The 25,284-nt window shown below is 41.5% G+C and overlaps 1 protein-coding gene across 1 annotated transcript in view; it reads left to right on the top strand.

The window, feature by feature from the left end:
- The window catches only part of ITGB6 (integrin subunit beta 6), a 56,461-nt gene extending 32,667 nt beyond the window's left edge, over positions 1–23,794 (top strand). The window contains exons 10-16 of the mRNA XM_069733027.1: positions 185–319; positions 1,360–1,768; positions 4,468–4,690; positions 8,264–8,379; positions 11,510–11,629; positions 17,924–18,087; positions 19,389–23,794. Of these exons, the coding sequence (XP_069589128.1) occupies positions 185–319; positions 1,360–1,768; positions 4,468–4,690; positions 8,264–8,379; positions 11,510–11,629; positions 17,924–18,087; positions 19,389–19,469 (1,248 nt within the window). The 3' untranslated portion in view covers positions 19,470–23,794. The remainder of the gene's footprint in view (positions 1–184; positions 320–1,359; positions 1,769–4,467; positions 4,691–8,263; positions 8,380–11,509; positions 11,630–17,923; positions 18,088–19,388) is intronic.
- Positions 23,795–25,284: the final 1,490 nt, after the last annotated feature.

The raw sequence follows: 25,284 nt of genomic DNA, 5'->3' as shown, positions 1-25,284 counted from the left end.
TGCAAATAATGTAGAAAGTGCTTACTCCTTTTTTCCCAGTAATACCATCCTGGCAGTGATTAAGGCTCCAGTGACTCACATACACATTCACAAGGGGCTGCCAGAAATTGCTGACCTTTTGGCAGATAGTAGCTAAATGTTAATGTTTCACTGCAATATTGCTGAATCACATCTCTTTGCTTAGGAACTGAGGTCGGAAATTGAGCTTGAGGTGTCGGGAGACACGGATGGACTTAACCTTTTCTTTACTGCAAACTGTAACAATGAAACAAGCATCCCGAATAGTAAAAAGTGCCAAAGAATCAAAGTTGGAGATCGGGTAAGTACAGTATCAAGTTAAAAAAACCCACATATATATAATTTTAACTATGTGTCTATCTACGCATTTATCTTACCAGTGGCTTCTTATCTTGAAGTTTGTGGACCGCACCGCAAATCTACAACATGGCCCTTATCTATTGCAGGTCTTTAATAGTCATCGTCTTTTTATATAGGTAAAAGGAAGCGTTTAGGCCCCACAGTCTCCAGGTGTGATTGCAACCTCCGCCCCTGCATTAATCGATCTGTTTATCTTTTTATCTATCCATCCATTTATATGTTTCTTGATATATCTTGTGGCTCGGAGCACCACGCACAGACCTACCTCTGCCATCTTCTCTAAAGTGCCATATCCTGGAGTTTTTCTTTTTTGTGCCATACTTCACACAATATCCCAAAGGTGGAATAAAGGTTTTTACAACCCACCCCCGCAAAAAAATTATGCATACTTTACAGAAGACCCTTAGATTACAGAACCTGCTACATCTCTTAGGTTTCAGGTGACAGTATCAAACATGTTGGATCTGGAAGTTGGCAACTTCAGTCCAAATAGACCACATATATCACCTATCCGCTGCGTAGATCATAAATATATGTTCGCTAGGGGTTTGCCCATTGGTACCCTAAGCAATCATGGGAGCTTCCAAAATCTCCTGTGTAAATGGAGCAAAGCATATGCAGTCACTACTCAATAGGAGAGGTGGTCACAAATGGTCACTACAGGTTCTCAGGATCATTGAGGGTCTCAGCAGCCAATATTATTTATGGTCCAATCCTTTTACCAGCAGCTTTAGATTTAATGATAAACTTTTCTTTACCTGCCTCTGCCTCTAGGGGGAGCTCACTGTATACAGATTTCTAAAGCGTCCTATTGAGTTCAGTGCACGCTATATAAATATACGGTATGTGCAGACAGCTCCCCCTAGGGGCAGATGAGCGTCATTAGCGTTCTTTACCATTGCTTTTTGGAATCACTTATGGAGAATTTTCATTAATAAAAGGGAACAAGTTCATGTGTTATATTATTGTGTATATTTCCAGGTTTCCTTCAATGTGACCGTGAGCTCGACCTCCTGTGAAAAGCAAACAAAGCATGTTATAATAAAGCCTGTCGGTCTCCAGGACAGCCTGGAGATTGAGATTCAGCCTGAATGCTCGTGTTCTTGTAAGGCGGAGGCAGAAGAGGCCAGCGCCGAGTGCAGCCAGGGCAGCGGCTCTTTACAGTGCGGCGTTTGCGTCTGTAAAGCCGGATTCTTAGGAGCCCAATGTGAATGCAACGAAGCCTCGCTGAACAATAGCTCCTGTAAGGAGCTGGACACGTGCTCCGGACGGGGGGAGTGCTTCTGTGGACAATGTATCTGCAACCCCTCTGTATACGGACGAGTTTATGGACCTCGCTGCGAATGTGATGACTTTTCATGCGTCAGGCACGGAGGACTGATTTGTGGAGGTAAATAGTGACCACTAGAAGTAATGAAAAAAAACAGAAACGAAAAATTAAAACTGTGCAAAAATACAAGTTCCCTTCTTACTTCACCCAATTGGGCTCACAATCTAAATCCCAAATTGACGTACGTATATAGTTTTCCAGTGCTAACCACTGAGCCACTGGGCTGGACATAGCTGTAATTATAACTCACAACCGTCCTGAATCCGGAGGGACAGGCCCAAATTTGGAAAGCCATCTCACTAAGGCTACTTTCACACTAGCGTTGGCGTCGGCCCGTCGCAGTGCGTCGAGCCGACGTACCGACGCATCCTGTGACAACGCAGCACAACGAGGGCAGCGGATGCATTATTACAACGCATCCGCTGCCCCATTGTGAGTTGCGGGGAGGAGGGGGCGGAGTTCCGGCCTTGCATGCGCGGTCGGAAATGGCGGACACGACGCTCAAAACGATGCAACCGTCGCACGACGGTTGCGACGTGTGGCAATGCGTCGCTAATGTTAGTCTGTGGGGAAAAAACGCATCCTGCAGACAACTTTGCTGGATGCGTTTTTTCACCAAAACGACGCATTGCGACGTGCGTCGTACGACGCTAGTGTGAAAGTAGCCTATTCCGGGAGGGCGGGGGAATGTCCTGACTAATTATATCTGTGTCCTCAGAACAGAGATACAACGTAATAAAATGGTGGAGGAAGGAGCCGTAGAGGGTAGGGGTCCATCATGGTGTGTCCTCTTCTGAGCACTCTGCTTATCAGAACAATCTCCTGCAGCTTCGTATCCCCAGAATCAGTGACAAAGGGGCTGAGCCGAGCCTGTCATCACCTGTACTCCAAAGGAATAAGTTCTGATATCAATGCACCTAAAGGCAAATATAAGGCAAAATAGACTTGGGAAAATCCGGGGTTCGGAGCCACTTTTGTCTACATTTGTCTACAGCAATGAAGACAAATTCCCCAATAAAGTGATGTACAAAGTTTCATAACTTTGTATGCTGGACACAATTAATACAATTAAAGTTTAATATATTGTAGGGTATAGATATATGCAAGTTGCAGTTTTGCAGCAAACCATGGCAGGAAAAGCACTGCGTGAAATACGCATAGTTTTTACATCTGTATTTATAGCATTTTTATTTATTTTTTAATGGGTGAAAAATGCAAGGAATAGTAGCGTTTTGGAGGCAGCGTATTTTCGCTCTGTTTTAGATACACGCTTGTCTTTTAGAACTGTGCGGATTTACCACATCTAATGACAGTCTATACAGGGAAAGTACGCAGAGGAGACTAGCGCTCTCCGTTATGGAAATGTACATGCTGCTGTTCATGAATCCGCACCGCAGCTCAGTTTACGCAGCATTAAATAGAAGCACAGTGGGCAGGAGATCTCTATAAATCCCATCCACTGTGCTTGTAATGTAGAATACAGCTAACATACGCTCCAAAACGCCACTTTTCCTGATCGTGGGCACGTACATTAATAGATGCAGAAAATCTGCAGCATCAAAACCTCTCCTAAAGTCAAAGAGGGAAGGTAGCCTAAGGATTCCAGAGGCCTTAAAAGGGGTATTCACATGTCAACTATTCATATGAAAGCAAGGAACACAAAACAGGCAAAAATATTGTAACCATGATACAAGCATGATAATAGAGAGAAATTAGGATACAGTTAACAAAAACCTGTTGATGGAATGGTATGGAACACACCCATGCTAAACAAGCAAAAACCACTAAAAAATGGTGCACAACATCCAAAAAATTATGAAGATAAATTTTATTAAGTATATCAACATAAATAACAAAGAAATGGACAGTAGTGGGTTATAATACCTACAACCTACATGGAGCACATGGAGACTAGACAGCAACCCCCCTATACGTTACTGAAACAGTGAACGTGAGATGCAAAGCAACGGTACATACTTCCCTGCATGTTTTAATATGAGTTGTCGTACCATGCTGTTAGTATAGACATAAACACACAGGTAAAAGGGTGCACCTATAAATATACATGCACACAGTGTAGAATAAACAAAACCCCAGTGGGGGACATACTGGCAGTATAACAGAGGGGATGTGTCAGCTCCAGCCCACCCCGACGCGCGTTTCGGAGTACCCTTCTTCAGAAGAGATGGGAACATGTATCTGTGTGCAGTGACTACAAGTGGTCTGCACTACAGAAGCAGCCAAGGGGTTTATACTACAGAAGTAGCCAAGTGATCTGCACTGCAGAAACGGCCAACTGGTCTGCACTATGGAAGCAGCAGCCACATGGTCTGCACTATTCAGTTTCCATAACACTTATAGAAGCGAATGGGAGTTACAAAAACAGCCCAGCACAGCCTCTTTCCCTAACTTCCAGCAGAGTTGTGGTCACTTGCCTGTTTCCGTAGTGCCGACCACTTCTGGTCACTGCACCCAGAAGCTGCTCCCATCACAGCCATGAACTGCTGACCAATGAATACCCTTTTAAAATGGGAAAACTTGTTTCAAAACCTTTTATTGCCTAAAAAGAAAAATCTCTGATAACTATAGATCTTCTAATCAATATTTTGGAAATTCTGCCAGTGACGACCGTTACAGCTTCCATCGAGACCCACGTCGAAGGGAGGGGAATGATAGTGTTGGGCGGTATAGTTTTCCCGCAGCCATAGAAGCACGTGTAGCCCACCAGTAACAGTGTCTTGTGATCGTCATATCTATAGGTCATGGTATCTGTGACTGTGGAGAGTGCGTCTGTCAGAGCGGCTGGACCGGACAGTACTGCAACTGCATGTCAAGTATCGACTCCTGCATCTCAGAAACTGGAACCCTGTGCAGCGGCCGAGGAAGGTGTGAATGTGGCAGGTGCATCTGTAACAGCCCAGGCGTCTCCGGAGATACCTGTGAAAAGTGCCCGACTTGTGGGGACCCCTGCAGCTCGCAAAGGTAAAGTATCACCCCTGTACATTCCACTCGTGCACTGTTCATTTATCCAACCCTAAAAGGATATTGGAAGCGGTTCATAGAAATTAAGACATGGATGTATGTAACTAAGACTCAGATGTATTAGGATGCAGAACGTTAGTACTGGGACCGTATATTTAACAGGGTAGTCCCGTCATCTACGATTGGTGGAGGTCCGACCTCTGTGATGTCATGAGAATGCAGGGTGGCACTGGATTTTGTTCTGCTTCTCTTCTCATTTTTCACTGCACATATAGTAACATTATAATGCTCAAAAATGGAACATTTAAACCACACTCCTAATACCGCCAAGGAATAACCTCAAAGCGGCCACTTTAGGGTGTGATTAGCCAAAGCACTGCCGCAATTGAATGACAACATTGTGGTTGTGCCAGTGGTGCTCCTGACCACCCAGCTGTGCGGCCGATGCCAGTTGCTGGGTTGAGGCTGTACTTCAGTTCCCTTAATGGTGGGTGTGTGAGGAATAAACACTGAAGGAGGACACAGTACTATCTAAATGTCAGTAGGTGACCATAGGGAGTATATCCTAGAGGTTTAAAGGGCGAGTACCATGAGCAAAGTACATTTAATCAGTAGACGTAGAAATAATATTATGTTGCTGAATTGGATGTGTTAAATAAAAAATGTTCCTGTGCTGAGATAATCTTATAAATGTGCTCCTGCTATGTACTGTGTAATGGCTGTGTCCCACCATGCAGAGCTGCTCCAGTCCACAGTCGGCTCGTACCACAGCTCCTGTAGAGATATATCGAAAAAGAATGTAGCCGCAAACAATAGAGGCTAAGATTCAGGTAAAAGAGATCAATCTTTATTATAAGGTAGACCAAAACATGAGTGCACACACGGTGGCGACAAGCAGCAGGAAGAGATGTAATATATATATATAGGTCAAAATATTTATAATAAAATGCATATATAACAAACATTTTAACAAAAATTTAATTTGGGACTTAATGCTACAATAAAGTGCTTAGTGCAATAAATACAAAGACATAGTAGTCCAGAATTGTATCACTCTAATAAATGTATTCCTATGTAATGGGCACCACACACTGGGTATATATCACATGTAGGTTTTAAACTAACAGCATGATTTGTAGAGTTTTTTATATGCCTATATGTTCAGGTCCTCTATGGTATAACAAGTACATAGGCTGACAATAAGCATAGTGGCATCTCCTCCTGCTAGAATGGCGCCACAGGCATCCCGACACGCGTTTCGGCTTGTGCCTTCGGGTGAGGGGGAGCATAAGTTCTCATGTACAGCACCATCGAATCAATGGTGCTATATAAATAATAATAAGTCACTTATGATGTCATAGCTCGGTTTCAGTACTCAATCTGGTGACCTTTTTCGGCATGGTCCATTTCCCTATCTGCTGGGCTACAGTCCTTTTTGTCTCTGTCCAAATGGTGATGGTTTCTTTTATCTTGATTTTCCTTTCTTGGGTGATTTCTCCCCAGGCGTTTTCCATTTTTCCTTTTGGCTCCATCCGATCACATTTTGGAATGGGCTGTATATGTTAACCCTTCACTTACCTCACTTGTTATATCAATACTATATATCTATACTTCCATATAGATTGATGTTTGGAGTTCCAGCTCCTCAGCTGTCCGGTAAGCCCCAGTTGTTTTTCCGGTTGCAAATCTGTGAGTTTTCCTCCCCAGCACCTTTTCCTTCTTCTCCACATTTGGGGTCTGGGAGGTTTCACTTATTCTGTTTGGTTTTCGTTATCCTTATTTATCCTTATCCATCCTTTGTAAATTTGTTTTAGTTTCTTCCCCCTGGGTTCTCATGTCTTCCTGCACATTTTCCTCAACTTTTGTTGGATTTGTGATGTGGCCTCCGCTCTGGTTTCTCAGGAGATACAGGGAATCCCTCGATGGCCTTTTAGGGAGTCAGGTCCGAAGAGGTGTATTTATGGTAGATGTGCAGCTAGGGCCTTTTCTAGTCTGCACAGGGACCAGTTGGGTACCGGTTGAGCTCATCTCTTTGGTAGTTCTTTCCCTCCTCTGTTACCCATGTGAGTGTGAGAGCACGATCATAGCATGCGATAAGTATACAGACGAAGCAGCAGAGGCTTATTGGTGCTGCTTTCTGAGGTCATACCCTTCCATTGTTAAGGTAACACATTTCCCTTCCTGTTTTATCACAGGAGTGAGTGTTTCTGCCACATCTTCAGCCCTCTGAGCTCATCATAAATCAAATCAGTTGACATAAGAGCTCCAGCGGCCACTGAGCTAATATGTCACTGGCTAAATTTATGATGAGCTCAAAGGACTGGTGATGTGTCAGGAACACTCACTCCTTTGATAGGACAGAGAAATGTGTTAATTCAGAAAGCAGCAGCTACGAGTCCTTGCTGTTTCATCTATATACTCACTTATCATAAGTGACTTATGTTTCCCCCTCACCTGGAGCTGTGGTATGTGCTGACCATGAACTGGAGCAGCTCTGCATGGTCTGACACAGCCATTACACAGTACAGTTTATTTTAACAAAGGAACATTTTTTAACACATCCAATTGTGAAAATGATTATAATAATTATTATTCCAAGATCTATTCATTAAAATGTACTTTGTTTGCGGGACAACCCATTTAATGAGTTATTCCCAACATTGAACGTTATCACCTATCCACAACATTGTTGATAAATTTCTGATCGATGGGGTCCAGCCACTGAGATCCTTATCGATCCAGAGAATGGGGATGGAAAATCCTTAATCCGAAATCAGCATTGGCTACACATGCATGCCTCGCCTCCACTCGTGGGTCGTCAGTGATAGCGTAGTACAACGTTGCGCTTCCTCCAACAGTCCCATAAAGAATGATTGGAGCATTGGCGCCATATTCCGATGGAGCATTTCAAAGTCCTGTTCTAGGGATCGGTGAATTTTGCAGTGTTCGGACCCCACAAATCAGCTGACCACAGAAATTTAATATTTAAGGCTTGATTCCAACTATCAATGGTGTATGTAGCCCAGTAGGTCACCAGCGATGGAGCATAGCAGAAAATAGATTATACACTTTGTAAAACCACAGGAATGAAACGCATAGAAATATCATCACCGCTATGTTATAGACCCTCTTCAAGAACCTAAAGCAAAGACCTGCCAGTATAACCACTCATGTATTCCCAGTACGGGCCAGTATACAAGATCTTTCCATGACCGAGCTGAGTTGAATACATCCCTGATGAATTTAGCGCCTCCAGGCAGTGACAAGGGCACGGTCACAAGTCAGGACGTGACATCTGAGTCCTAAAAAATGACTATGCATGAGCTTCAGGTAGGATGACTAAAGCGTAATTTATTATACAGCACTGCCTGACTTATGTAGCCCCCAGGACTGTCTCAGAAACATATGGAAGGACGGAGAGAAATGTGAGACGGGGGGAATATTTTTCAGGACAATGAATATTATACATCGGTGGAATGTCCTCAGCAGAGAACTTATGACTTTTGTATGTTCACTTTTTCATTGTGCTTGGTGACAGGCGGAGATAAATGACCTTCTTGTTCCTTTATGCAGACCCTGCGTTGAATGCCATCTGCTTTCAGAAGAGCAGCAACCTGGGGTATGTGCAGAGACATGTAACCTGATGGATGCCACCGTCAGCCGAGACGACGTATCCAGGAATCCAGAATGTAAGCCTAGAATTGCTTATAATGAGCCAATAACACTTCCCTGAAATATTTTATCTGGAAATCATCCCAGTCGGATGAAAACATATATATTTTTTTTTTTTATAATTCGTTTTTGTGACACATATTTACCTTGAAAGATATCATAGAAAGAACACAAACTGAATACATCCAACTGGAAACAGCCAACAAACTGCTGTTGATGGATCTCTGTCTAGTATCTATGGATTATTTATCTATCTATGGCTTGTTCAATCTATAGCAATACTTCTGTATACATGATCAGTTAAAATAAAGAAGACCGTCTTTATGTAAGACACTTATAACCCTATAAAAACAGCAATTCTGGAGCAACTTTTCGTAGTTGTGCCATTCCTTCATTATTCTCCCTGGAAATGTGGTGTTGAATGTTTAAATCCTTTTGTAATCTACATACATTTCCAGGAGGAATAACAGAGAAACGGCGAAACCAGAGTTGTAAGAAAATGTATATTTCAGAATTTTTAATTTATGACTTATGCAAAGATTTACTAGACCAGACAAGACTGGAGAGTGACTCGCACAATGGATAAATGGGATAAATGCACGTGATACATATATTTATATATTACCAAAATTAAGGGCCAAATATAGAAGTATCCAAATAAGAGACATGAATTAGGCAAGTTCAGATAAAATTCCAATGCTATACCATGTCACCGACACCACTAGGCCTTGCAAAGTAATATACTATACAGTTCCTAAATAAGACGCAACGTGTTTGTAAATTCTACCAAACAGTGCTTAAAAAATACCAACATACAATGAAAAAGTGGCTGCTCGAGTTGTATTTTATTGTGATTTCCACAACAACAACAACAAAAAACACACATAATATTGCATGAATAAATGTTGAAAATACACATGGATTTTAGATGCAAAATCGTGGCGGATTTTAGTCTCAAAATTTGCGTAAGATTCACGCCAAATACGCAACGTTCCATACTTTGTTGCAGATTTTGTCCTCTACCGTTGCAAGAGGTGAAATCCATGCTGATTCGGTACAAAGAATTGACAAGCTTTAGATTTAAAACGTGTAACAAGCAATTTTCGCAACAAATCAAAATGCAGCTTGTGGATAAGATTGAGTTAAAAGTCTTTTAGGGTACCGTCACACAGTGGCATTTTGATCGTTACGACGGCACGATCCGTGACGCTCCAGCGTCGTAACAATATCGCTCCAGCGTCGTAGACTGCTGTCACACTTTGCAATGTACGACGCTGGAGCGATAATTTCATGACGTATGTGCGATGTAGAAGCCGTTGGTTACTATGCGCACATCATATACAATATCGTGCACACCTTTGTTACACCATGCGATCATGCCGCCACAGCGGGACACTAGACGACGAAAGAAAGTTTCAAACGATCTGCTACGACGTACGATTCTCAGCGGGGTCCCTGATCGCAGGAGCGTGTCAGACACAGCGAGATCGCTGGAACGTCACGGATATATCGCTGGAACGTCACAAATCGTGCCGTCGTAGCGATCAAAATGCCACTGTGTGACGGTACCCTAATTTTGCTGGTACTGCGAAATGCTGTGGATTTAATGTGCAGAAAATAGACTTGTAAATCCAGACCAAATACAGGATGTGTGAACCTTGCCTAAGGGTCTGCAACCTGTGCATTAGCCGCCACTGCTAACGAGGACGCCACCGATGATCTGATGACACCCAAGACTTGTGACTACACATCTCAATACTATTGTCGAGCAGTATTAATTGTATAACACTATTATTAAACTGCACAGTGTGAATATATCTGCCATATATTTACTGGATAAAAATCATAATAGCATCCTTCACATTGCTTTTAACAGCATACTTGTCATGCTGCTGCAATGCAGGTAGGTGCAGGCTCCACTAGATGGCAGTAGAGAGGAAGCAGGTCTGCACCTAAACAGAGCTGACCTGCAGTACGGCAGTGAGGCTACCACAGGTGGCAGCAGAATAGTCAAACAAGCTGGGTCAAATCCCAGACTGTAGCCCAGTACCATAGGAATAAGCAAACTCGCGGTCAGAGACAAGCCAAAGGGTCCGTAATGGTCAGGAGCAGATAAGCCAAAAGACAAAGAAAAGAAACAGGTCAGGATAAAAGCCAAGTCAAAACCAGGGGGTCTGCACACTAAAGGGAAACACTGAGTCAAGACGGGAACAGGGGAAAACACATGGATTCAGACAGCAAACACAGCAGGACCAATCAGAGCAATCAGAGTCAGCTACAGCAGCACTAGGCAAAAAACTATAACTGACACCACCTGCAGGAAGTAGCGGTGATAAATAGCCAACCTGAACCCAGAGGCTGAGAAAGGTTAACTCTTGACATGACCAGAGAGGGAAAAAGGGAAAACAGGACTCAAAACCCGGTCTGGATCATGACAATACTGGTTTATTGAAAAGTCAGTTTGGAAGAACCTGCTAGCTTGTAAAATAGAGTAATTTTTGGACATGTAAATTAATGGATTTTCACATGGTAGAATATAGATGGAGGTGATAATTTTTGGGTGTTTTCATGCTTAGAAAGATCTTACCCATAATTTTTTTTTCTCCTAGCGAGTCACATTACACCGAGCCGACATTCTTTGTTTTCTTAACATAACTGATTCCAACTGTTGTGACAATGTACGCCAAGCCATGCATAGTAAGAGGCCGCCCCGGGGTATCTCAGTGCTTCCATAGAAACATTTCTATCTGTGCTCCAGTGTCTTCAGGTAACTGGAAAGTAATGGAGAACACGGTTTCCTTTACACAAAAATGAGGCCATTATGTGCCCCCGAGTCCTTTACGAGATCCATAGTCGAGGTCCTTTGAATGGCGGAGCCATTTTCGCACCGTTGAATACATTACATGGTCGATGGTGACTGACATATGCTGGATATACTTAGACAAGAATAATCTAAGCCTGGCTGAGACTTTATCCCTCCAAGCCAAGGAAAAGACAAGAAAATATTGAACGTTCTGTAGCAATTTCGTCTATGGACTTCTGTCTCAACCATTGGCGAGCCGGCTGTGACATGACAATCCATCAAGGCTGTTGTGTCGATGTCATGCATTTTATTTGTCCTGTCTCTTTCTCTTCTCTTCCCTTCAGATTTCTCAGAGGATAAATCTATTTTCTGCACCATGCAAGGTGAAAATGAATGTACTATTACATTTAGGATGGCGACGGATGAGGAAGGAAAGAAAGTCATTTATAACATTCGCCAAAATGGTAGGCATTTAATATTGTCTGTCAGGGATTTTAATGTAAGGAGGGAAAATGTGACAAATGATTTCTGCCTAACAAAATAGTTGGCAAACATAATACGAGCATTTACAGCATAGATCTTGTCTTATTCGATGCTGACAAGAGGAACAGGAATGTGCTTTAGTGGGTCTGGTCATTAACAAGAATATGGAGATATACGGTAACGTATATCATAGGGGAAAGGTCCAATAATATGACAAAAACTATCCGTGCTCAGGTCACCCCTGTCCATGCACTAAAGCTTTTCTTACGTAGGGCTCGTACGGATCTGTAATATGGCAATATGACCTTATCACACCAGATCTGAGTATTATGGATGTGTAATATGGCGGTATGACCTTATCACACCAGATCTGAGTATTAAGGATGTGTAATATGACGGTATGACCTTATCACACCAGATCTGAGTATTATGGATGTGTAATATGGCGGTACAACCTTATCACACCAGATCTGAGTATTAGGTGATGTGTAATATGGCGGTATGACCTTATCACACCAGATCTGAGTATTATGGATGTGTAATATGGCAATATGACCTTATCACACCAGATCTGAGTATTAAGGATGTGTAATATGGGGGTATGACCTTATCACACCAGATCTGAGTATTAAGGATCTGTAAAATGGCGGTATGACCTTATCACACCAGATCTGAGTATTATGGATGTGTAATATGGCGGTATGACCTTATCACACCAGATCTGAGTATTATGGATGTGTAATATGGCGGTACAACCTTATCACACCAGATCTGAGTATTATGGATGTGTAATATGGGGGTATGACCTTATCACACCAGATCTGAGTATTAAGGATGTGTAATATGGGGGTATGACCTTATCACACCAGATCTGAGTATTAAGGATCTGTAAAATGGCGGTATGACCTTATCACACCAGATCTGAGTATTAAGGATGTGTAATATGGCGGTATGACCTTATCACACCAGATCTGAGTATTATGGATGTGTAATATGGCGGTATGACCTTATCACACCAGATCTGAGTATTATGGATGTGTAATATGGGGGTATGACCTTATCACACCAGATCTGAGTATTAAGGATGTGTAATATGGCGGTATGACCTTATCACACCAGATCTGAGTATTATGGATGTGTAATATGGCGGTATGACGTTATCACACCAGATCTGAGTATTATGGATGTGTAATATGGGGGTATGACCTTATCACACCAGATCTGAGTATTAAGGATGTGTAATATGGCGGTATGACCTTATCACACCAGATCTGAGTATTATGGATGTGTAATATGGCGGTATAACCTTATCACACCAGATCTGAGTATTAAGGATCTGTAAAATGGCGGTATGACCTTATCACACCAGATCTGAGTATTAAGGATGTGTAATATGGGGGTATGACCTTATCACACCAGATCTGAGTATTAAGGATCTGTAAAATGGCGGTATGACCTTATCACACCAGATCTGAGTATTAAAGATGTGTAATATGGCGGTATGACCTTATCACACCAGATCTGAGTATTATGGATGTGTAATATGGCAATATGACCTTATCACACCAGATCTGAGTATTAAGGATGTGTAATATGGGGGTATGACCTTATCACACCAGATCTGAGTATTAAGGATCTGTAAAATGGCGGTATGACCTTATCACACCAGATCTGAGTATTATGGATGTGTAATATGGCGGTATGACCTTATCACACCAGATCTGAGTATTATGGATGTGTAATATGGCAATATGACCTTATCACACCAGATCTGAGTATTATGGATGTGTAATATGGCGGTACAACCTTATCACACCAGATCTGAGTATTATGGATGTGTAATATGGGGGTATGACCTTATCACACCAGATCTGAGTATTATGGATGTGTAATATGGGGGTATGACCTTATCACACCAGATCTGAGTATTAAGGATGTGTAATATGGCGGTATGACCTTATCACACCAGATCTGAGTATTATGGATGTGTAATATGGCGGTATAACCTTATCACACCAGATCTGAGTATTAAGGATCTGTAAAATGGCGGTATGACCTTATCACACCAGATCTGAGTATTAAGGATGTGTAATATGGCGGTATAACCTTATCACACCAGATCTGAGTATTAAGGATGTGTAATATGGCGGTATAACCTTATCACACCAGATCTGAGTATTATGGATGTATAATATGGCGGTATAACCTTATCACACCAGATCTGAGTATTAAGGATGTGTAATATGGCGGTATGACCTTATCACACCAGATCTGAGTATTATGGATGTATAATATGGCGGTATAACCTTATCACACCAGATCTGAGTATTAAGGATGTGTAATATGGCGGTATGACCTTATCACACCAGATCTGAGTATTAAGGATGTGTAATATGGCGGTATGACCTTATCACACCAGATCTGAGTATTATGGATCTTTAATATGGCGGTATGACCTTATCACACCAGATCTGAGTATTACGGATCTGTAATATGGCGGTATGACCTTATCACGCCAGATCTGAGTATTACCGTGTGCACTATTGGTGTACGGAGACATCACTGTGTGCATTATTTCTGTACGATGACATCACTGTGTGCATCATTTCTGTACGATGACATCACTGTGTGCATTATTTCTGTACGATGACATCACTGTGTGCATTATTTCTGTACGATGACATCACTGTGTGCATTATTTCTGTACGATGACATCACTGTGTGCATTATTTCTGTACGATGACATCACTGTGTGCATTACCCTGTGCTGTACCTTTACAGCGTGCATTATGGAGACCAAAATAACAAAAAGCTTTTAATTTTCTAAACTTCCAGCTCTAGGTGCTCATGGTGCAGTAATACTCATTTCCAGGTTTTGGTATAGCAATGTAATGTATCAGCCTACAAAGTAGCCATCATCTCTTTATATAAACGCCAGTTTGGACTTCCGGACGTTGTCCCCGAATCCCATAAGGCACTGCCTCAAGGCCACAAACTGCGCCTGTGCAAGTGACATACACATCTCCGCTATTCCCACGCAGGCGCAGTAACAGGGCGTCGTTACTACGCATGCGCAGGAATAGCGGTGACGTGTATTTCACTTGCACAGGTTCAAAAATACAAAAATGCAGAGGGATGATATAGAACAGATATGTTGGAAAGCACAAACGGTGTGAGACATGTCCGCTGCCCTCGTCAGCACCACTAAGCACACACAGATGTTAATTAGCATCGTGCCTATTTCTAGCACTCACTATAAAGCGTAGTGCATTGTCAGTTTTAAGACTAACCAACATCACTGGAGACTTCTATGGTGGCCAGCAATGAGTCCAGAGCTGAATCCCATAGAACACCTGTGGAGAGATCTAAAAATGGCAGTTTGGAGAAGGCACCCTTCAAATATCGGGGACCTGGAGCAGTTTGCCAAAGAAGAATGGTCTAAAATTCCAGCAGAGCATTGTAAGAAACTCATTGATGGTTACCGGAAGCGGTTGGTCGCAGTTATTTTGGCTAAAGGTTGTGCAACCAAGTATTAGGCTGAGGGTGCCAATACTTTTGTCTGGCCCATTTTTGGAGTTTTGTGTGAAATGATCAATGTTTTGCTTTTTGCTTCATTCTCTTTTGTGTTTTTTTCATTTAAGACAAATTAAATGAAGATAATACCAAAGAATTTGTGATTGCAATCATTTTCAGGAAGAAACTGAGTATTATCTGACAGAATTGCAGGGGTGTCAATACTTTTGGGTGCGTAGACTCTAGTCTTAAAATATAAACGATACCTTCTATATAAATATCCCATGTGCCAGTCATGAGAAATCTGGCTTAGAAGTAATATGCAAATGAGGCTGGAACTGCACTGGGGACTGTTTCATCCAAGTGCATTGACACGCCCCCAGTGCACTTACAGCCTGATTTGCATATGGCTTCCACACTACATTTCTCATGACTGGCACGTCGGATCTCTACAAGAAAGGTATCATTTTTATCGGGGGACAAGCAGCTATTCAGCCATAACACTACTTAAATATATCATAAATTGCTGACAAGTTCCCTTTAAAGTGCATTTCTTGTTTTGTCATTGGGTAATAATCAGCGCCTTTGTTTAACTGTACAACTATCTTAGAAAATGTAAATTTAAAAAATCCTTTTGCAGTGATTGTTGCCTTTTAGTAGCTAAATGAAAAGATGCTCACTAACAACTCTCATGTTTTATCATTTTTTTTTCTATCTACTGGCTAACATGGTAAAAAGATATACATTTCCTAGAACTACGGTAATTTAACCCCTTCATGACCTTGGGTTTTTCCGTTTTTCCATGTTCGTTTTTCGCTCCCCTCCTTCCCAGAGCCATAACTTTTTTATTTTTCCGTCAATATGGCCATGTGAGGGCTTATCCTTTGCGGGACGAGTTGTACTTTTGAACAACATCATTGGTTTCACCATGTCATTACTAGAAAATGGGAAAAAAATTCCAAGTGCAGTGAACTTGCAAAAAAAGTGTAATCCCATACTTGTTTTTTGTTTGGCTTTTTTGGTAGGTTCACTAAATGCTAAAACAGACCTGATATTATTATTCTCCAGGTCATTACGAGTTCATAGACACCAAACATATCTAAGTTCTGAAGTGGTGAAAAAAAATTCCAAACTTTGCTAAAAAAAATAAATTGCGCCATTTTCCGATCCCGTAGCATCTCCATTTTTCATGATCTGGGGTCAGGTGAGGGCTTATTTTTTGCGTGTCGAGCTGATGTTTTTATTGATACCACTTTTGTGCAGATACGTTGTTTTGATCGCCCATTGTTTCATTTTAATGCAATGTCGCGGCGACCAAAAAAACGTAATTCTGGCGTTTCGAATTTTTGTCTCGCTATGCCGTTTAGCGATCAGGTTAATGATTTTTTTTATTGATAGATGGGGCGATTCTGAACGCGGCAATACCAAATGTATGTAGGTTTGATTTATTTTTTTTTTTTTATGGTATTTTGAATGGGGCGAAAAGGGGGTGATTTAAACTTTTTTATTTATTTTTTTTTTTTTCACATTTTTTTTACTTTTTTTTAAACTTTTGCCATGGGAGGCTAGAAGCTGGCACAACTCGATCGGCTCAGCTACATAGAAGCGATCATCAGATCGCTGCTATGTAGCTGAATTGCAGGCTTGCTATGAACACCGACGATGGGGTGGCTTTCACAGCAAACCGGCATCAGTAACCATAGAGGTCTCAAGGAACTCTATGGTTACTATGCAGAAGCATCGCTGACCCCCGATCATGTGATGGGGTCGGCGATGCGCCGGTTAAATGCCGCTGTCTGCGTTTGACAGCGACATTTAACTAGTTAATAGCGGTGGGTGGATCGCGATTTCACCCGCCGCTATTGCGGGCACATGTCAGCTGTTCAAAACAGCTGACATGTCCCGGCTTTGATGCGGGCTCACTGCTGGAGCCTGCATCAAAGTGGGGGTTCTGACCTCGGACGTACTATCTCGTCCAAGGTCAGAAAGGGGTTTTAATCAGTAATTGAATGAAATTTGGTCAAATTGTGCATCCGGGATGATATTTGTGACTTTTTTTTCCTATAAATGTGTTCATATTTTTTTTGTTTGGACCTTTAACGTTTCACAAATAAATGTAAGAAATTATCTTGTGAATTGTGTGCTGACTCTGAGCTCCATGCACAAAAGGGAGTCGTCATCAAATAACCATTTCTCTATTGATGTAGCTGGTGACTAGTGACATCTAGTGGTCATTTTATGAATTACCCTACAACAACCAGCTCAGATCAGTCCAAGTGCGAAAGTACCATCGGTACATCCTCTGCTGCCACACAGGGGCCCAAGAGCTAATGGGGCACTTTTCCTGCTCCAAGGCAGGTAACGTTGTGCATTAAGATGAGCTATTGAACTGCAAAGTGCCCATATACTGTTGTTACACAGGGGCCCTCTTCTGTCTGTATCCAATAATGGAGCAGTTCATGACCAAATATCCTATTAGGACGTATAGATGATATAGATAGGACTCCTATAGCCAAAACTGATACACTCCAGGTGAAGGAAGAACCTGTGAGAAGAGAGAGGCAAATACACACAAGCTGTATTTTTGCTTGTTTCCACCCACTAGCTCGGAGAGAACTGAAAAATAGATATGCAGCCTGTAGAAGGGAAACTGGTGACAATTGCACAATACAAATCATATATTGGCCATAAACAGTGTAGATAACGAGTTTTATAATGACGGGACATTTTGATCATTTTAATTTTGTGTCTTTCTTTTTTAGATTGTCCGTCCCCACCAAACATCCCCATGATCCTTGTGGGCGTCTCAATCGCTATTGCACTGATCGGTATCGTTTTGCTGTGTATATGGAAACTGTTGGTGTCGTATCATGATCGTAAAGAAGTTGCTAAATTTGAAGCAGAAAGGGCAAAAGCCAGTTGGCCGGTATGTGTATATTATATATTATGTACTGGGCAGGAATATAGCAGAATACTAAAAACAATTTAATGCCTACAAAGTTCAGAACAAACTTTGATGTGGTCATAAATCAGCACAAAGGTTCTTAGAAAAAGACAGATTAAAAGAGTTACCGACTCACTGTCAGAAGGAGCTCACTGACGGATCCTTAGGTAACTCATTCTGCAGCCAGCAATAGAAGATGCCACACAGAGACTATAGAAGGTAACTGTTTGATTTTTTTTAATGAAACCCATTGGCAAGAAAATATTTTTAGCCCCAAATTAATTCATTTAAAAGGGTTGTCCTGATTCAGTGTTATTCCTGGCATAGTGATTCAAGCAGCAGACTGATAAACTATGTATTTGCGTTCCATTAATTTTCTCCTCCTGATCTGCACCCAGAGGTAACGAGGCTAGGCAACGTCCAAAGCAATGCCTTTTCAATGGGTCGCCAGGTTAGACATTCCTCCCTTCTAGATTGACGTGTCTTTTGGATTCTGGAGTAGGATTCGGCTACTAAGAATCAACCCAGCTCTCCTTGGCAGCCACTTTGAACATTTTGGATAAACAGGACAACCCCTTTAACTGAAAAAAAAAAAAGTTCCCAAAAGTGTCCATATCATTTAAAGCTAGTTTTTTATACATCATGCCTAGTTTCTTTAATCCAGACCTAGAATTATTCCAGGCACCAAAATGTAGACCCCCAAACCAAACCTTCTAATGTAGACTTCCCAGACCAAGCCCAAAAAATCGAGACCCTAGGCGAAACCCTATTTTTCAGACTCAAAACAAAACCCTATAATACAGAGCAGAGGCTGGACTCCAGAATCTAAAATTTAGAACTCAGACCCAAATTTAAATAAAAAGATCAGATGTAAGACCGGTCCCCAAAATTCTGACCTTTTAAATTATTCACATTTGACACTGGCTTCTTCTTCTGACGATTTGACGATTATACACATGACATCCTGGGGCGGGAGCAGAATGGGAAGAATCACTAATATTAGTTGTATCATTCAGTAGTGTAGTTGCCAACTGTGTCAGGACTCCTCCTGGGTGGAAAGCAGCCAAAGCCCAGCCCAAATGTGGGCGTTCCAGGAGCATTCATGGGAGGGATAGGTCGTTCCCAGGAGGGGAGAAGCAGAGTTGGAGCTTAAGTATCACCAAAAATATTGGAACATTGAAATAAAATGCTTGCGGATGATTGTTCTCATCCTTGGGATAGCGTCATCTTTAAGTGAAAATTCTTTACACTGTAATGTCTGTAATTTTTCTTCTTTTTTTTAGGAGGGAATGAACCCATTGTACAAAGGCTCTACTACTACCTTTAAAAATGTCACCTACAAACCAACAAACAGGATAATGTGACAATATCCACACCCCGGTCATCTCCGTGCACTTCAAAGCTCAAGATTGTATTTATGCTAGAGGGACTACTGATAACCATAGTGTTACACTGACATTCTGAAAATCTCAAAGCTTAGGTTATAGCAGCTGCCTGCAGAGGTCAGCTCCTGCTGCTTCTGAACATGTGCTACATAGGGACAGGAGAGCAGGAATCCCTCATGTCTGTGCATAAAAGACGTCATAGCAGCTAGGCAGGATATGCTGAGAGTTGTAGTTCAGCAACAACCGGTTAGAAACTAGAGCATAAATCTATGATATGTGGCGCCCTCTACGGGCGCTGCTCCTTTTAAAAAAAATGTACAGATTTTTTACAGTCTGACTCTGATCCTTATGCTTTTTTGGGGTTCGGTTCAGATCCTATTAGCAGTTTTGCCAGACTTGAAGAATCCTACTGCCCCAAAATCTATCCTTACCTGAACCGATCCACCATCATGGAAACCAATGGGCCGCATTAATCGTAAAGGGGCTTTATAGGATTACACTGCATTACTGGTCATATTGACCTATTCCACTCCTGACCTCTTCACCAGGCGGCCTAATTTTGGTCTACAGTCTGGGTATTTAATATGATACTAATATATGGCATTGAAAAAAGTGGAACGAGAGTACGAAAAATGTTGAATGTTTTCTTCCCAAAAAGCAACCCATGATCAGCTGACCTGCAATACCAGACTTCACCTATTGCCAATAGTGGCGCTGTTTCTGGAAGATTGCAGTCAATTTTTTGGAAATCTCTCACAACCCCTTTCTCAAACTGACTTTCACTTTCAGGTAGAAATTTAGTATTTTATTCTAAGGCTTCGCCGTAGACTGAGGACTTTGTTGAATATATTAAGAGACCAATTCATCAAGCAGATTACGTTAGTTTTCCGGCATAAAACGACTTCAAATGTTGGAGAATATTTGTATAAATCATACCTGCGCAATAATTTCGCCACATTGGCATTTTTACACTAGTCCTAGACCCCTCTGCCCATTTCCCTGTGTTGTTTTTGATCATTTTTAGACCCATTCATTATTGCATTTGCGTCTGGTTTTTGTCAAGTTTTTGGTGTTTTGCGCATTTTTTGTGTTTGCACCAAATTCATTTTTCTATTTGCACTTTTTTTTATCTATTTTACATGTTCTTGCCTGTTTTTTGTGGAGGGTTTTTGTTCACCACTATGGGCAGGGTTAAAGTTCCCAGATGACTGATTCATCATTTGTGACTTTTTTTTAGGAAATCTATCCCAAATATACCTCATGCTCCCTCCCCCGCAGTGCTTTTATGTACAGCAGGAATTTTTCAGCAGTCTTTAAAACATTTTTTTTCTCTTGCACTTTTTTATGCTCTAAAAAAAATCATCAAAATGGATAGAGACAGAAAAAAAGAACATTTGACTTTGCGCAAGATTCATGAACCCCGTGCGCCATTTTGATGAATTTGGCACAAAAGCAGTCTGCGAATACCACTAGACAAAAGAAGAAAAGTCAGTTTAATAATAAAAAACGCAAATAATGAATTGGGCCCTTTATGGTCACCTCTCTGGATGAAACAAATGCATGTAAAATAAAACATCTCAGATATGGCCTACAGATTTGTGTACAAAGCTCCTATACACTCTTGTGTCTCCATGGTTACTGACTACAAACATTACCTGTATGTAGTCAGATCCAGCTGTCGCTCCCTAAATGAAGAGTCAGAGGAGGACGAATATCACATGACTAGAGGTGATGGTCGTGGTCTGTTACCACGGAGACGCAGATGTCTGCAGTGCTGAGGACACAAAATGATAGGACGTTTTTAATCAAAATTATGTGAAGTTTCCTCAAGTTTTAGTTTACGTGAAGCAAGACAAATTTGGATATAAGAAATGTTAGTTTTAGGACTCTAAAACCCATCTCCTTTTGCTCATGACAATCTCTGTGAGTCAGTACAGAGAGCCTGGGCAAAAATAAGGGGCTCGTGTTACCTTCAGCTACATGGTTGCCCATTTATTTGAATGGTTCTCCTTTGGTGGCCCTTGGCTACCAGAAAAGAGCCCTGCGAATCTCCTCCTACCTGCCGGCATCCCCGGTGCTTCTTCTGGTCAGTAGGCCCCTCGCAACAACATCATTGAAGCGTGACTTTGGTTTGGACCTACTAATCAGAAGATGTAGGAGGAGGTTCGCAGGGCTTTGGCCTGGTGGCCTCTCAGACTCCTGACATGGCCACTACTAGACCAGGATCCTGGTAAAAAAAAATTCTAATCTCTAGTTTTTTCCCCCTATCTTTGCTGATGGCTTTGGGTTATTTGAGACAGAATGGTTGCTATGGATACACTGCCTAACAACTACAGTCCTTTATTTCAGCTTGCTAGGCAGTTTGTGTCTAGCAACCAGTCTTTATGGTGAAATTAGCACTGAGACAATGATGGAGGAAAGGCAGAGAAGATTTGTTATACCCGGCTCTGATAGTTCTCTGTATATCAGAAATTTGTGCACACAGCATAAGGCTGGTTTCACATTTGCGTTTTTTGCCGCAGCGTTTGTACCACATATAAACGCATGCGTCGTGTTTTTCTATATTTAACATTAAAAACGCATGCGTTTTTTTGTTCGCGTTTTGCCGCGTTTGACGACGCATGCGTCTTTTTGTTGCTTGCGGCTTGGCGCGGAAATGCAACATGTAGTAATTTTAGAGGCATCTATTTGCTGCCAGGAAACGCATGCGTTCGATTGCGCACAGTTTGCGTAAAAAAAAAAGGCATTGCTGTCTATGTAAACGCATGCATTTTTAAGCACATGCGTTTGGTTGCATTTTTGAACGCATGCGTTTCAATAGAGAAAAATAAGTCTACACACTGATCAGCCACCCCCCACCATCAAGGTGATAAAGGGATCCAAACCCTAACCCTAAGCCACCATCAAGGTCATAAAGGGATCCAAACCCTAACCCTAACCATAACCCTAGCCCTAACCCTAACCCTAACCCTAACCCTAGCCCTAACCCTAGCCCTAGCCCTAACCCTAGCCCTAACCCTAGCCCTAACCCTAGCCCTAACCCTAATGGGAAAATGGAAATAAATACATTTTTTTTATTTTTTTTATTTTTCCCTAACTAAGGAGTTGATGAAGGGGGTTTGATTTCTATTTATAAGGGGTTTTCTAGTGGATTTTTATGATTGGCAGCTGTCACACACTGAAAGACGCTTTTTATTCCAAAAAATATTTTTTGCGTTACCACATTTTGAGAGCTACAATTTTTCCATATTTTGGTCCACAGAGTCATGTGAGGTCTTGTTTTTTGCGGGACGAGTTGACATTTTTTTTGGTAACATTTTCCGGCACGTGACATTTTTGATTGCTTTTTATTCCGTTTTTTGTGAAGCAGAATGAACAAAAACCAGCTTGTGAAATTTCTCATCATGCGTACCAAAAGCGCAAATGCAGGAAAAAAACGCATGTAAACGCGTACAAATGTGGCGTTTTTTTAACCGCATGCGACAACGCATGCGTCTAAAAACCGCAGCGTTTGTACGCGTTTACATGCGTTTTTTTCACCACTTGCGGATGCGTTTTAAACGCTGCAGATTTAAACGCAAATGTGAAACCAGCCTAAGGAACACCAGAGCGCCATATACTCTTCAGTGGCCATTCTGAGGTACTGCAGCTTTGCTTCCATTAGTGTTATAGATCCATACACTGTACTTCCGGACCCTTCACCAGTCTGAGATTGATGACCTAGGATAATCGATGCCTTATCACAGCCATGGACAACCTCCTTTTAATATTTTAGAATATGACTACTTCAGGGCCTAAGTTGGTGGTGCATGACAGAAAACACAAAAACATGATCTATGTGTCGTATGTCAGCCTCCCAGGTCATGCAATAGGCATAAACATGTGTTACAATTTTGGGCTATCCTCCATGTTTCATCAACAAATAAATCCTTTGATACATTTTTTTACACTTGTCATCATATCACAGTCATTTCTAATATACCAGCGACCCTTGTCATATCTGCAAAATAATCAATCCTTGAAAAACATGGAGAGACAGATAGGACAGGATTGTATGGCCGCTGGGTAGAGCGGTAAGCTGAGCCGGACGTCTCGCTGAACTGTCGTACAGCACTGACTACTGTGTTTCCGTTGTGTGATCAGTCGATCATTTACTGTAGATATGTTACAGTTCAGTTCTGTGATTCTTTTTTTTTACATTTTTTACTAGAGGCTGGACCTCGGTTTAAGTCAGAAAACGCGGGTTTTGTAACATATCTGTATTTTGTATGTTTAGTTTACATGGAATAAACGCCACAAAAGAATTTTTATGTTTTGTGTTGTGGTGTTTTTTTTTATCATTAAAAACAATTATAAATGTGGTGGAAAAAAACATTAAAAAAATGCAATTATTTAAAAAAAAAGTTGTGCTGCTCTGTTCACATGTCCATTGGTGTCCTGTGCATTCCTAGGTCAGATCAGATGGAAGCAAAGGGGGCCCATTGACTTATTTGGGGTATTTCTGTTTTCTATTGATCATGTTTAGAATGGGAGAAAAAATCAATAGCACATGGAGAACTTTTTCTTTTTTTTTCTAAAAGGATACTAATTCCATTTATCTGTTTGATTTTGTCTGTTCTAAAGGGAAAAGACAAACAGAAAACATTAAACCGACGTGAATAGAGCGTAACAAACTCACTGTAAACTCTCCAAGACAATTTACACGAGGCCCACAATGTAAAAAGCCATCCATAGGTACACTGAGGTAGCAAGTCACCATATTTCACAGTACAAACTGCTCATATTATTCTATTAATGTCATAGGCCTGATGAAGTTGGAGCACTGAAAGCGTCACTGTCATTATAAATGTTTTTTATGTATATACAGTACAGACCAAAAGTTTGGACACACCTTCTCATTTAAAGATTTTTCTGTATTTTCATGAGTATGAAAATTGTAAATTCACACTGAAGGCATCAAAACTATGAATTAACACATGTAGAATTATATACTTAACAAAAAAGTGTGAAACAACTGAAAATATGTCTTATATTCTAGGTTCTTCAAAGTAGCCACATTTTGCTTTGATGTTTGCTTTGCACACTCTTGGCATTCTCTTGATGAGTTTCAAGAGGTAGTCACCGGGAATGGTTTTTACTTCACAGGTGTGCCCTGCCAGGTTTAATAAGTGGGATTTCTTGCTTTATAAATGGGGTTGGGACCATCAGTTGTGTTGTGCAGAAGTCTGGTGGATACACAGCTGATAGTCCTACTGAATAGACTGTTAGAATTTGTATTATGGCAAGAAAAAAGCAGCTAAGTAAAGAAAAATGAGTGGCCATCATTCATTTAAGAAATGAAGGTCAGTCAGTCCGAAAAATTGTGAAAACTTTGAAAGTGTCCCCAAGTGCAGTTTCAAAAACCATCAAGCGCTACAAAGAAACTGGCTCACACGAGGACCGCCCCAGGAAAGGAAGACCAAGAGTCACCTCTGCTTCTGAGGATAAGTTTGTCCGAGTCACCAGCCTCAGAAATCGCAGGTTAACAGCAGCTCAGATTAGAGACCAGGTCAATGCCACACAGAGTTGTAGCAGCAGACACATCTCTACAACAACTGTTAAGAGGAGACTTTGTGCAGCAGGCCTTCATGGTAAAATAGCTGCTAGGAAACCACTGCTAAGGACAGGCAACAAGCAGAAGAGAGTTGTTTGGGCTAAAGAACACACGGAATGGACATTAGACCAGTGGAAATCTGTGCTTTGGTCTGATGAGTCCAAATTTGAGATCTTTGGTTCCAACCACCGTGTCTTTGTG

The sequence above is a fragment of the Ranitomeya imitator genome, chromosome 7 (genome assembly GCF_032444005.1).
Source record: "Ranitomeya imitator isolate aRanImi1 chromosome 7, aRanImi1.pri, whole genome shotgun sequence".
Lineage (NCBI taxonomy): Eukaryota > Metazoa > Chordata > Amphibia > Anura > Dendrobatidae > Ranitomeya > Ranitomeya imitator.
The sequence above is the reverse complement of the archived record's forward strand: the minus strand, read 5'-3'. Positions and strand labels throughout refer to the sequence as shown.